This window comes from Triticum urartu, chromosome 3A, assembly GCF_056163025.1.
Source record: "Triticum urartu cultivar PI428250 chromosome 3A, HENAU_Tu73, whole genome shotgun sequence".
NCBI classification, from domain to species: domain Eukaryota; kingdom Viridiplantae; phylum Streptophyta; class Magnoliopsida; order Poales; family Poaceae; genus Triticum; species Triticum urartu.
The window spans coordinates 261,767,680-261,781,137 of NC_141875.1; the positions used below are offsets into that span (position 1 = coordinate 261,767,680).

General features: G+C 46.1%; 1 protein-coding gene across 1 annotated transcript; it reads right to left on the reverse strand.

The window, feature by feature from the left end:
- Positions 1-6,558: 6,558 nt before the first annotated feature.
- Positions 6,559-7,656, reverse strand: LOC147979394 (uncharacterized). Its single transcript, XM_087515185.1, has one exon. It carries the CDS (start codon positions 7,654-7,656, stop codon positions 6,559-6,561), a length of 1,098 nt encoding a protein of 365 aa, XP_087371311.1.
- Positions 7,657-13,458: the final 5,802 nt, after the last annotated feature.

Consider the following 13,458-nt stretch of genomic DNA (forward strand, 5'->3'; position numbering starts at 1 on the left):
TCGCCGGATGCGAACATTGAAAGAAAAGAATGGAGAGACTTCCATCGATAACATGGATACTTGATAAAGAAATCTTAGTCCTTCAAGAAAAAGGGTGGGTGGGCGGGAAAAACAAAGGCAACTTGGAGACGGATGAAACAAACACCGTTGAGAAGAACTGATACTAGATCTTGCGGATGTTGAAAATGGACGGATCCGCTTGAAGAGAAGCACACTAGTTGAAAAGGATTGGCAAGACAATCTCGATGATCAAGAAGGATTGTATTCACATAGGAATATGAGAACACCACTTAGACAAGGGATGTAATCAACATTTGACTTCGAAGCAACTCGAATACCACAACTCAACAAAAACAAAGGATTGGCTTGCAGAATAAGCCGGAACAAACATATGATAGAGATTTTGTCCGAAGTTTTCGTGGTGGGGCCTACACGGTCTCGATCGTACAGCACCATCATGTACAAGGCAGTGCACATGACATACGAAGCGTCCCCAAGTCGGCATAGCCAAGGACTCTTTAAGACACAATGAGACCACTGTAAAACCAACCGTGGATAGGCGGACCACTAGACGTCGAACCCCAATTTCATATCATACATCCGTCGGAAAGATATCCTAAGACCTACTTGAATTCCCACTTATAAACTCTCGAAATTTTCCGGTTATGCAATCAGGTGTTAGGGATACAGGGGAAGCATAATATCTCACCCAAACTAACAAATCCTACATCCAGTTGTATCCATCCTTCAACACATAACCAAGAAACCTTCGGAAATTGTTTACATCAACCTTCGAAAAGCATCCGTTATACGAGTTATGGCAATACTCCCGAACTCCCGCCCCAGTACTGGGTGGCGTCGAGGTTATCTCACCAACAACTGCATAAAAGAGATTTCCGATGTCGGCTTCCAGAACTGCAACGATAAAATTGTAACGACAACACCTCGGAGCTCAACTCCCCGGGACACTGCCACAACCCCTAAATGACAGGAGGCACCAAGAACAATGTTCTCGTCACAAATCGATCGGAACGATTCCAAGATACCCGCGTGATCCTAAAAAAAGTTTTAGTGAAATTGAGAAGAGAAGAGTCAAAACTCTACATCAGGATGCCTCACCAGAGCGACGAATGGACTAAGGAGTAAAAAGAATTCCTAACTCTCCGATATATATAATTCCTAAATGACTCAAAACATTTTTATAGACTCAACAACACCAACGATTCGATCAAGCAGGGGGGCTCCTAAGGTCGGGGAAGGCTCTGATACCAACTTGTAACGCCCTCGATGCGACTATATCTCCCACGTGTCAAAGCACGACTTAGAGGCATAACCGCATTGAAAGCAATGTCGCAAGTGAGGTAATCTTCACACAACCCATGTAATACATAAGGGGAAAGATACATAGTTGGCTTACAATCGCCACTTCACACAATACATGTATAAAGCATTACATCAACCAGATACACTCAAGGTCTGACTACGGAACCAAAATAAAAGAAGACTACCCCAAAAGCTACACATATCCCCGATCGACCCCAACTGGGCTCCACTACTAATCAACTAGAACGAAACAACACAAAGGAAAAGATCTTCATCGAGCTCTTCCTTGAGCTTGGTTGTGTCACCTGCTCGGTAACATCGGCACCTGCAAGCTGGTTTGGAAGTATTTGTGAGTCACGGGGACTCAGCAATCTCACACCCTTGCGATCAAGACTATTTAAGCTTATAGGAAGGGTAAAAGGTATGAGGTGGAGCTGCAGCAAGCGACAAGCATATATGGTGGCTAACATACGCAAATGAGAGCGAGAAGAGAAGGCAAAGCACGGTCGAGAAACTATGATCAAGAAGTGATCCTAGAACAACCTACGTCAAGCATTACTCCAACAGCATCTTCACTTCCCGGACTCCGCCGAGAAGAAACCATCACGGTTACACACGCGGTTGATGTATTTTAATTAAGATCAACTTCAGGTTTTCTACAACCGGACATTAACAAATTCCCATCTGCCCATAACCGCGGGCACGTCTTCGAAAGTTCAAATCCCTGCAAGGGTGTCCCAACTTAGCCCATCACAAGCTCTCACGGTCAATGAAGGATATTCCTTCTAGCGGGAAGACCCGATCAGGCTCGGAATCCCGGTTACAAGACATCCTCGACAATGGTAAAACAAGTCCAGCAACACCGCCCGAATGTGCCGACAAATCCCGATAGGAGCTGCACATATCTAGTTCTCAAGGCACACTCAGATAGGTCAAGCTATGAGTAAAACCAACCCTCGAGTTGCCCCGAGGTGACCCCGCGGGCTGCCCATTTCGTACCAACACTCAGAGGAGCACTGGCCCGGGGGGGTTAAAATAAAGATGACCCTTGAGTCTGCAGAACCCAAGGGAAAGAAAAGGCTAGGTGGCGAATGGTAAAACCAAGGTTGGGCATTGCTGGAGGAGTATTATTCAAGGCGAACTGTCAAGGGGTTCCCATTATAACCCAACCTCGTAAGGAACGCAAAATCCGGGAACATAACACCGATATGACGGAAACTAGGGCGGCAAGAGTGGAACAAAACACCAGGCATAAGGCCGATCCTTCCACCCTTTACCAAGTATATAGATGCATTAATTAAATAAGAGATATTGTGATATCCCAACAAAATATCCATGTTCCAACATGGAACAAGCTCCAATCTTCACCTGCAACTAACAACGCTATAAGAGGGGCTGAGCAAAGCGGTAACATAGCCAAACAACGGTTTGCTAGGACAAGGTGGGTTAGAGGCTTGGCTCAACAATATAGGAGGCATGATAAGCAAGTGGTAGGTATCGTGGCATAGGCATAGCAAAAGAGCGAGCAACTAGCAAGCAAAGATAGAAGTGATTTCGAGGGTATGGTCATCTTGCCTGAAATCCCGCAAGGAAGAAGAACGAGTCCATGAAGAAGACAAATGGACGTAGTCAAACGGGTCCTCACAAACGCGAAGTTATCGGAACCAACCCGAAGAAGCAACACCGGAAAGAAGCACACAACATAGTAAACAACCAACACATGAACATGAAATGATATGCGGGATGCGGTATGTGATGCGTATGCATGATTTGGAAAGGAATGATTGAACCTGGCCTCAACTTGGAAAACCAAGAGTTCCACTAGAAAGAGGAGTTGATTTCGGTTGAAATCGATATAAAGATCACCAGAATCGGATGCACGGTTTGGAAATGGCAAGCAAAACAAATATGGCATCGGTCTACGATAAACAGCAAGTGACCATCTAAATGCATCAAGTTAAATATGCTACAGTACTCAAACATGACAACAAAATACATGGCAGGTATCCACTCAAGATTCTTGACAAAAGATGAACACTGAGCTACGGCTAATTCACTCAATAACAGGCTCAAACAAGCATGGCAAAAGTGCAAATGATAATAGGTTTCAGACTTAGTGAAATTAACACAAGTCTGGAATTTATCATCAGGAAGCACACTTTAGAGCATGAAAACTACAAGCTACAGGAACTTAACATGGCAAAGCAAGGCATGGCATGAAGCTACTCAAAGCACTTAACAAACGTCCCTTAGTGACCTTGAGCTAGAAGGGATTGGAAAATACAATTGCAAGCATGTGAACATAGCAAAAACATAAACAGATTCAGACTTAGTGAAAAACTGGAGCATGCAAAACAGTTAACGAGTAGGCATGTTTACGAGCTCGATGCACTCACTAAAGAGCATGGCATGACAAACTAATCATACACCCATCAAGAAGACATGGCATAGAAGCTAGACATGGCAAGAACAACAACATAGCATGCACGGATCAATAACAACAAGCCCGGTAAAATCGCTTAACATGTCAACAACCTGCCAGGATCATTTTATAGCAAAAGTAGAGCTCGATTGACTCAAGCTAGGTTGCTCCATAATTGCAAACAAAGAAATGGATGGATATAGCACCACAATTTTAACAAAACATCCTTAATGATCATCCTCAAAAGAGGCACGGATCACTAGGAAACAACATGAACATATGGCATAAAAACAATATCAGGACAAGGACTTAGTGAAATTCTAAGTCCCTAAAATCAGCATTATCGAGTAAGCTACTTTGCATGCTTGTGCTAGTCACCACAAATATCACAAAAATACATGGCAAGCACCTCCGTAAAGATGGCATGGCATACAACAAAACACATGTAGAGCTCAGGATCATAGCATGCACACATTAATCATGGCAAAAATGACAAAATGCCATTTGCTGAAACAGATCTGACAAATTCATCACATAGCCCTCTTCCAACAGCATTTCAGGCATCAAGATGAGCTCAAATGAAAATGATGCAATGAGGTGAAATGATGTACTCGTCGAGGCGAACATTTTGATATGCTACACGCATGAATCGGATCTACAATCAGAGAGTTATGACATGCCAAAGTTTGAAAAAAAATTAGGGTTCAGGGATGAAAAAGTCAACCGAGGGGATTTCCAGATCTGGATCCAGATCGCACGCTTCCCGAGGATGACCTTGAGCTCTCCGGAAATGGTGTCACGGTGGCCGGAGCAAGGGGACTTGACGCCGGTGAGGAAGATCATCGAGGAGGCAGCTCTGGTGGCCGGAGGTGAGGGCTGGTGAGGACGGGGCGGAGCAAGGCGGGGCCGGCGAGGTGGGCGGCGCGCCGGCGCGGTGGCGCATGGCGGACGAAGTCCGGTGACGGGGCGGTGGAGTCGCGGTTGCCGGCGGGCGGCACCGACCAGGCGCGGGGCACCGAGCGCCTCGGGCGGCGACGGGGTCCGGATCCCGTGGGCCGGATCTGGGCCCTCAGGGCCTGGCGCGGTGGAGGAAAGGGCGGTGCCAAGTGGCGCCGTGGGAATGGTGGAGGGCGCCGGCGGCACTGAGGCGGCGGCGCCGGATTGGCTGGACGACGTGGCGGCGCTGCGGACATGTCCGGGCGGTGGGCAGTTTTTGTCCGGCGGCGCGAGGGGAAGAAGCTAGGGTTTCATCTGCGCGGATTTTCGGGGAGAGCCACTTATATATAGGTAGAGGGAGCTAGGAGAGTCCAAATGAGGTGCGGTTTTCGGCCACGCGATCGTGATCGAACGCTCGAGATGATAGAAGAAGTTTAGGTGGGTTTTGGGCCATTTTGGAAGGATGTTGGGCTGCAACACACACGAGGCCTTTCCGGTCCCTCGGTTAACCGTTGGAGTATCAAACGAAGTCCAAATGGCACGAAACTTGACAGGCGGTCTACCGGTAGTAAACCAAGGCCGCATGAAAAATCTACGTCCAATCCGAAAACGTTTAGCAGCCGCACACGAAAAGAGGTAGAAAGGGACACTTGATGACATAGGAGCGCCGGATTGCAAAACGGACAACGGGGAAAATGCTCGAATGCATGAGACAAACATGTATGCAAATGAAATGCACATGATGACATGATATGAGATGCATGACACGCAAGCAATGACAAGGCAACAACAGCGAATAACTGGAAGACACCTGGCACATCGGTCACGGGGCGTTACAGGTTACCTCATCAAGTTCTACTTCCTCCCACTCACTTCTTTCGAGAGAAAGGACCCATTCTTAGCAACAAAAATCTTGCCCTCGGATCTTTGATAGAAGGTATACCCAATGCTCTCTTTATGGTATCCTATGAAGACACATTTCTCCACTTTGGGTTCGATCTTATCAGGCAGAAGCCTCTTGACATAAGCGTCGCATCCCCAAACTTTAAGAAATGACAACTTAGGTTTCTTGCCAAACCATAATTCATACGGTGTTGTCTCAATGGATTTAGGCGGTGCCCTATTTAAAGTGAATGCGGCAGTCTCTAATGCATAACCCCAAAATGATGGTGGCAAATCAGTAAGAGACATCATAGAATTCACCATATCCAATAAAGTACAGTTACGACGTCCGGACACACCATTACGTTGTAGTGTTCCAGGTGGCGTGAGTTGTGAAACAATTTAGCATTGTCTTAAATGAGCACCAAACGTAACTCAAATATTCACCTCCACGATCGGATCTTAGAAACTTTATTTTCTTGTTATGATGATTCTCCACTTCATTCTGAAATTCCTTGAACTTTTCAAAGGTTTCAGACTTGTGTTTCATTAAGTAAATATACCCATATCTACTCTAATCATCTGTGAAGGTAAGAAAATAATCATTCCAATAAGTCACTAGCCCACTCCATTGTTCCGGAAAAGGGGGTTTTAGTCATCTTGCCCATAAGGCATGGTTCACATGTATCAAATGATTCATAATCAAGTGATTCCAAAAGTCCATCAGCATGGAGTTTCTTCATGCGCTTTACACCACTATGACCTAAGCGGCAGTGCCACAAGTATGTGGAATTATCATCATTAACTTTGCATCTTTTGGCATCAATATTATGAATATGTGTATCACTACAATCGAGATTCAACAAGAATAAACCATTCACAAGGGGTGCATGACCATAAAAGATATTATCCATATAAATAGAACAACTATTATTCTCTGACTTAAATGAATAACCGTCTCATAATAAACAAGATCCAGATATAATATTTATGCTTCACGCAGGCACTAAATAACAATTATTTAGGTTTAAAATTAATCTCGGAGGTAAATGTAGAGGGAGCGTGCCGACGGCGATCACATCAACCTTGGAACCATTTCCGACGCGCATCGTCACCTTGTCCTTAGCTAGTCTCCGTTTATTCTGTGGCTCCTGTTTTGAGTTACAAGTATTAGCAACCGAACCGGTATCAAATACCCAAGCACTACTACGAGCACTAGTAAGGTACACATCAATAACATGTATATCATATATACCTTTGTTGACGTTGCCAGCCTTCTTATCTGCCAAGTACTTGGGGCAGTTCCGCTTCCAGTGGCAATTCCCCTTGCAATAGAAACACTCAGTCTCAGGTTTGGTTCTAGCCTTGGGTTTCTTCACGGGAGCGGCAACTGGTTTGCCATTCTTCTTGAAGTTCCCTTTCTTTCCCTTGCCTTTCTTCTTGAAACTGGTGGCCTTGTTGGCCATCAACACTTGATGCTCTTTCTTCATCTCTACCTCCGCGGCCTTAAGCATTGCGAAGAGCTCAGGGATTGTTTTATCCATCCCTTGCATATTGTAGTTCATCATGAAGCTCTTGTAGGTTGGTGGCAGTGAATGAAGAACCTTGTCAATCGCTACTTCATCCAGAATATTAACTCCCAACTGATTCAAGCGGTTGAAGTACCCAGACATTTTGAGTACGTGCTCACTAACAGGGTTGTACTCTTCCATCTTGCAGCTAAAGAACTTATCGGAGGCGTCATACCTCTCAACCCGGGCGTGAGCCTGAAATACCAATTTCAGCTCCTGGAACATCTCATATGCTCTGTGGTGCTCAAAACATCTTTGGAGCCCCGGTTCTAAACCGTAAACCATGGCGCACTGAACTATCGAGTAGTCATCAGAACGTGTCTGCCAGATGTTCACAACATCCACAGACAGCGCTGGAGGGGGTGGCACACTGAGCGGTACATCAAGGACATAAGCCTTCTGTGCAACAATGAGGATAATCCTCAAATTACGGACCCAGACCGCATAGTTGCTTCCATCATCTTTCAATTTAGCTTTCTCTAGGAATGCACTAAAATTCAGGGGAGCTACAACGTGATCCATTTATCTACAACATTAATTTGCAAAGACAATTAGACTATGTTCATGATAATTGGTTATGTTAATCAAATTACTAAAGAAATCCCACTTAAATCAACATCCTTAAGTTGTCTAAGTGTTCACCCGGTCCATATCAACCAGCCCATGTCCGATCATCACGTGAGATGGTGTGGTCATCAACAGTGAACATCTCCATGTTGATCATATCTACTATATTACTCGTGTTCGACCTTTCGGTCCTCCGTGTTTCGAGGCCATGTATATACATGCTAGGCTTGTCAAGTTCAACCCAAGTATTCCGCATGTGTAAAACTGGCTTACACCCATGGTATGCGAACATAGAGTCTACCACACCCGATCATCATGAGGTGCTTCAAAATGACGAACTATCACAATGGTGCATACTTAAGGAGAACACATTTATCTTGAAATTAAGTGAATGGATCATCTTATAATGCTACTATCATTCTAAGCAAAATAAGATGCATAAAAGGTAAACATCACATGCAATCAAAATATGTGACATGATATGGCCATTATCATCTTGTACTTTTGATCTCCATCTCCAAAACATCGGCATGATCTCGATCGTCACCGGCATGACACCATGATCTCCATCATCGCGTCGTCACATGGTTGTCTCGCCAACTATTGCTTCTACAACTATTGCTAATGCATAGCGATAAACTAAAGCAATTACATGGTGTTATTTGTTGGCACGCAAGTCATACAATAAATTATAGACAACCCTATGGCTCCTGCCTGTTGTCGTACTCACCGACATGCAAGTCGTGAACCTATTACAAAACATGATCATCTCATACATCAACATATATCACATCACGTTTTGGCCATACCACATCACAACATGCCCTGCAAAAACAAGTTAGATGTCCTCTACTTTGTTATTGCAATTTTACATGGCTGCTAGAGCAAACTATAAGAACCGTTCTTATCTATGCAAAACCACAATGGTGATATACAAATTTCTTTTAATCTTCCACAAGGACCACCCTCGTCAAATCAAATTCAACTAAAGTGGGAGAGACAGACACCCGCAAAGCCACTTTTATGCAATACAAGTTGCTTGTCAAACAGTGGAACCGGTCTCATGTGCGTGGACATGTAAGGTTAGTCCGAGCCGCTTCATCCCACAATACCGTCGAATCCAAAAGTAAAGGGAAGTAAGCAATGAGGACATCAATGCCCACAACAACTTTGTGTTCTACTCATGCATATACATCTATGCATAGACCTAGCTCATCATGCCACTGATGGGGAACAAAGCATGAAAATTAAGAAAATCCTATGAGACACCCAAGATCTAATCTAGGAGACGCATAGCAACAAGAGGGGAGTTTGTCTACATACCCTTGTAGACCTAAAGAGAAAGCGTATATAACGCGGTTGATGTAGTCATACTCTTCGTGATCCAATCACCATCCAATCCGATCTAGCGTCGAACGGATGGCACCTCCGCATTCAGCACACGTGCGGCTCGATGATGTCTCCTCCTTCTTGATCTAGCAAGCAAGAGAGGAGAAGTAAATGGGATCTCAACCAGCACGGTGGCATGGTGGAGATGGTGGTGGTGCAATCCTGGTAGGGCTTCACCAAACGCTGTCGGAACCAATCTAAGGAGAAAACGGAGTTTTGGGAGAGGTAGGGCTGCCGCCGGGGCGTTGGATTTGGTGTGTCCAGCCCCTCCCTCTCCCCCGCTATTTATAGGAGGCAAGGGGGAGGGCTGGGGTGCAGCCTTGGCCCCTCCTCCAAAGGAGGGGCGCTGGCCTAGGGAGGAGTCCTCCCTCCCCAAGGCACCTAGGGGGTGCCTTCCCCCTTAGGACTCTACCACGTCTCCATGTTCTAGGTGCATGGGCCTCTTGGGGCTGGTGCCCATGGACCATGTAGGCCAGGGCGCACCCCCTACAGCCCATGTGGCCCCGGGGCAGGTGGACCCCCCTAGTGGACCCCGGAACCCTTTCAGCACTGCCGGTACAATACCAATAATGCCCGAAACTTTCCATGCGACCAAAACAGGACTTCCTATATATGAATCTTTACCTCCAGAGCTCCTCGTGATGTCTGGGATCTCATCCGGGACTCCTAACAGCATTCGGTTACCAATGCGCATATCCCAAAACTACTCTAGCATCACCCAATGTTAAGCGTGCGGACCCTACGGGTTCGAGAATCATGTAGACATGACCGAGACAGTTCTCCCATCAATAACCAGTAGCAGGATCTGGATGCCCATATTTCTTCCTACATATTCCACGAAAATCTTTATCGGTTGAACCATGATGTCAAGGATTTAGTTAATCACGTATGCAATTCCCTTTATCCATCGATATGTTCCTCGCCCGAGATTCAATCATCGATATATCCATACCTAGTTCAATCTCGTTACCGGAAAGTCTCTTTACTCGTTTTGTAATACAAGATTTCGTGACTAAACTCATTAGTCACATGAAGCTTCTTATGATGTTTTATTACCGAGAGGGCCCAGAGATATCTCTCTGCCACATGAAGTGACCAATCCCAGTCTCGATCCATGCAACCCAACAGACACCTTCAGAGATACCTATAGAGCACCTTTATGATCACCAAGTTATGAAGTGATGTTTGATAGCACACAAGGCATTCCTCCGGTATCCGGGAGTGGCATGATTTCATGATCTAAGGAACTGATACTTGACATGAAGAAAGCTATAGCAAATAAACTAAGTGATACGATCCGTTGCTAAGCTTATGGTTGGGTCTTGTCCATCACATCATTCTCCTAATGATGTGATCATGTTATCAAAAGACAACTCATGTCTATGGTTAGGAAACCATAACCATCTTTGATCAACATGCTAGTCTAGTAGAGGCTTACTAGGGACACAGTGTAGTTTATGTATTCACACATGTATTTAAGTTTCTGATCAATACAATTCTAGCATGAATAATAAACATTTATCATGAATGGAAAATATGATAATAACCATTTTTATTGCCTCTAGGGCATATTTCCAACACTAGTGTCCAGCAGTTTCTGCTCGCGGACGATCAGGTTGTGCTCCCGCTGAGCCAGTCAGACGCTTTCTACCACAGACTCCTGGCGAGCGGCCTCAAGGGCCCTATCATCCAGTGAATCACCCGCTGTGGGAGTGTGAAGGACTCGCTCGGCTGCCCCGTGTTGTCCCTGAATAGTCGGGTCCTCAGCAGATGCATCTCCTGCGAATGCCATGCTTGGTTTTGCCGCATTCTTCCCGCGACTCGGCTCGGGTAGTGGAGTTCCACCCATAAAGACTTTCGCCACGGATGTCTGTCATCTGCAGCTCTCTTCTCCCTCGGAGACGGACTCCAAGAGGATAGATATACTCAGAGTCCATCATTCCCACGAGCCGACTCACGGGATGGCAGAACTGGGGGCGAGGTGCTAGCTATGTCGACTAGTATGACGATGGGAGCTGCATACCCAAATCTCCCAAGTACGTGGCTTGGTAGTGGATGCTCCCGCGAGCCGGCAGGTTAGCACAATTCAATAGGGCATCAGAATGGCACGCTGAATCATCGATGGGGAACTCGAGGATCCCGAAGTGGATGTTGCCAGCCGGAACCGATGAAGATGAAGCCAAATGCACCATACTGTCGTTAGACGCTTGCCCCATGTGGGCGCCAACTGCCATGAATATAATACTGACAATACTAGGGGGTATGGATGTAGAGGCAATCGTATCTAGTGAATGGTGGGGTTGGGAGTAAGCCCTCTGCACTGGACGTAACACCTTACTCCTATGGTGCTCTTTGTTCTTAGCGTAGGTACAATGTCAGTATGTTCAACCTTCTGCCCGAGGCTTCCCTCCCGGCTTATATAGAGTGCGTCAGGTAGGGGTACATAAAGGGCTGGTATTAATACTATTCATGGCCTCAGGTGTGGCCAACTGGTTCCTAGCATTTACTAGTGGTAATTGTCGTATTTAACAAGATTATACCATTGTTAGGTAACTACCCCCATTATGACATCGTGGCCGAGAGGTATCCTAGGTAGCAGCCGACTAGAGGCATAGCCGACTGCTCCCTTAGTCTCTGACCGAGTGCCTTGGCGATCGTTAGTCAAGTGGCCTACCGTTCGGCTGTTGGGACTTAGCGCGGCCTTATGCCACCCCCCTTGGCCCATTATCTTCCGGACTGCATTTTATACGAGTCTTGGGCCTCTAGTGGGTCACTTGTGCACTTAGGACCACCCCGTATTTGTAACCCCGACAGCTGACTACACAATAACACCCCAGCCGGCCAACGAGATCACATAAAATGTGGTCGGCACCGGACCAGAAAACAACAACTGCCACCAGAATGGAATGATTTAAGAAATAGAAGAAGAGGGGTGCCTTTCGGGTTGCCCTCTCTCCCAAACCGACATGCGAGTGGAAAGACCAATGCACCCATCCAAAACCGACATACGAGTGGAAATACTAAATTACCCACCCAGCGCCACAGTGGCCCTCGAACATGGTTCGAACTTTACGAACATCATAGGAGTAAATTTATAAAAGAATTAAATTGATTTGGATTTGTGGCATTAACTATATGTTCAACTATAGTTTGAGTTTAAATTTAAATAAATTTATATTTAGAAAGCCAATCTTGAGTCAAGCTGATCTCAAATGTTTGGTTTATCTTTTGGGATCCAAATAAAAAGCAAATTTTCAATTCAAATAACAATTTGAATTGGATTCCAAAAACATTGTCATTGTAAAGTAAAATGGTCGCCATGGCGGCATCTTTCAAACCTCTGACATGGCAAGAATTTCTATTTTCGTCCAGTTAGGCACACATGTTGGCTTGACATAGCCGGCTGGATGACCGTTCTCACAGCCGGCAAGACGGCCCTCCCCACAGTCGGTGCACATGAGGAGTGGCGGTGTCAAAACCGGCGGATCTCGGGTAGGGGATCCCGAACTGTGCGTCTAGGCCGGATGGTAACAGGAGGCAGGGGACACGATGTTTTACCCAGGTTCGGGCCCTCTTGATGGAGGTAAAACCCTACGTCCTGCTTGATTAATATTGATGATATGGGTAGTACAAGAGTAGATCTACCACGAGATTAGAAAGGCTAAACCCTAGAAGCTAGCCTATGGTATGATTGTTGTTCGTCCTATGGACTAAAACCCTCCGGTTTATATAGACACCGGAGAGGTCTAGGGTTACACAGAGTCGGTTACAATGGTAGGAGATCTACATATCCGTATCGCCAAGCTTGCCTTCCACGCCAAGGAAAGTCCCTTCCGGACACAGGACAAAGTCTTCAATCTTGTATGTTCATAGTCCAGGAGTCCGGCCGAAGGTATAGTCCGGCTATCCGGACACCCCCTAATCCAGGACTCCCTCAGTAACCCCTGAACCAGGCTTCATTGACGATGAGTCCGGCGCGCAAATTGTCTTCGGCATTGCAAGGCGGGTTCTTCTCCAAATTCCGTGTACCTATTGAACAGTGTCCGGTTTCTTGTAAATGTAGTGCTCCTTGGCTTCTACGCCCAATAATGGCCGTTTTCCACGTATCAAACGAATACGAAAAGTTAGGGTGTTTTTTATATTTACACCCCTAGCCGCGTGAATGAGCCACCTATTTAAGGGGATGAGGATTTAGATCCAAACCACACCTTCTCCCTTCCGCGAGTATTCATCCGAGCGTATCCGACAGAGGTCCATTCCATCATGGCCGGCCACCGCAGCTCCTCCTCTCGCCCTTCCAGCCCTCAGCCTAGAGATTGGAAGAGGTGCTACGTCCCGCACAGCGAGCTAGTGACGCTCCAGACCAAG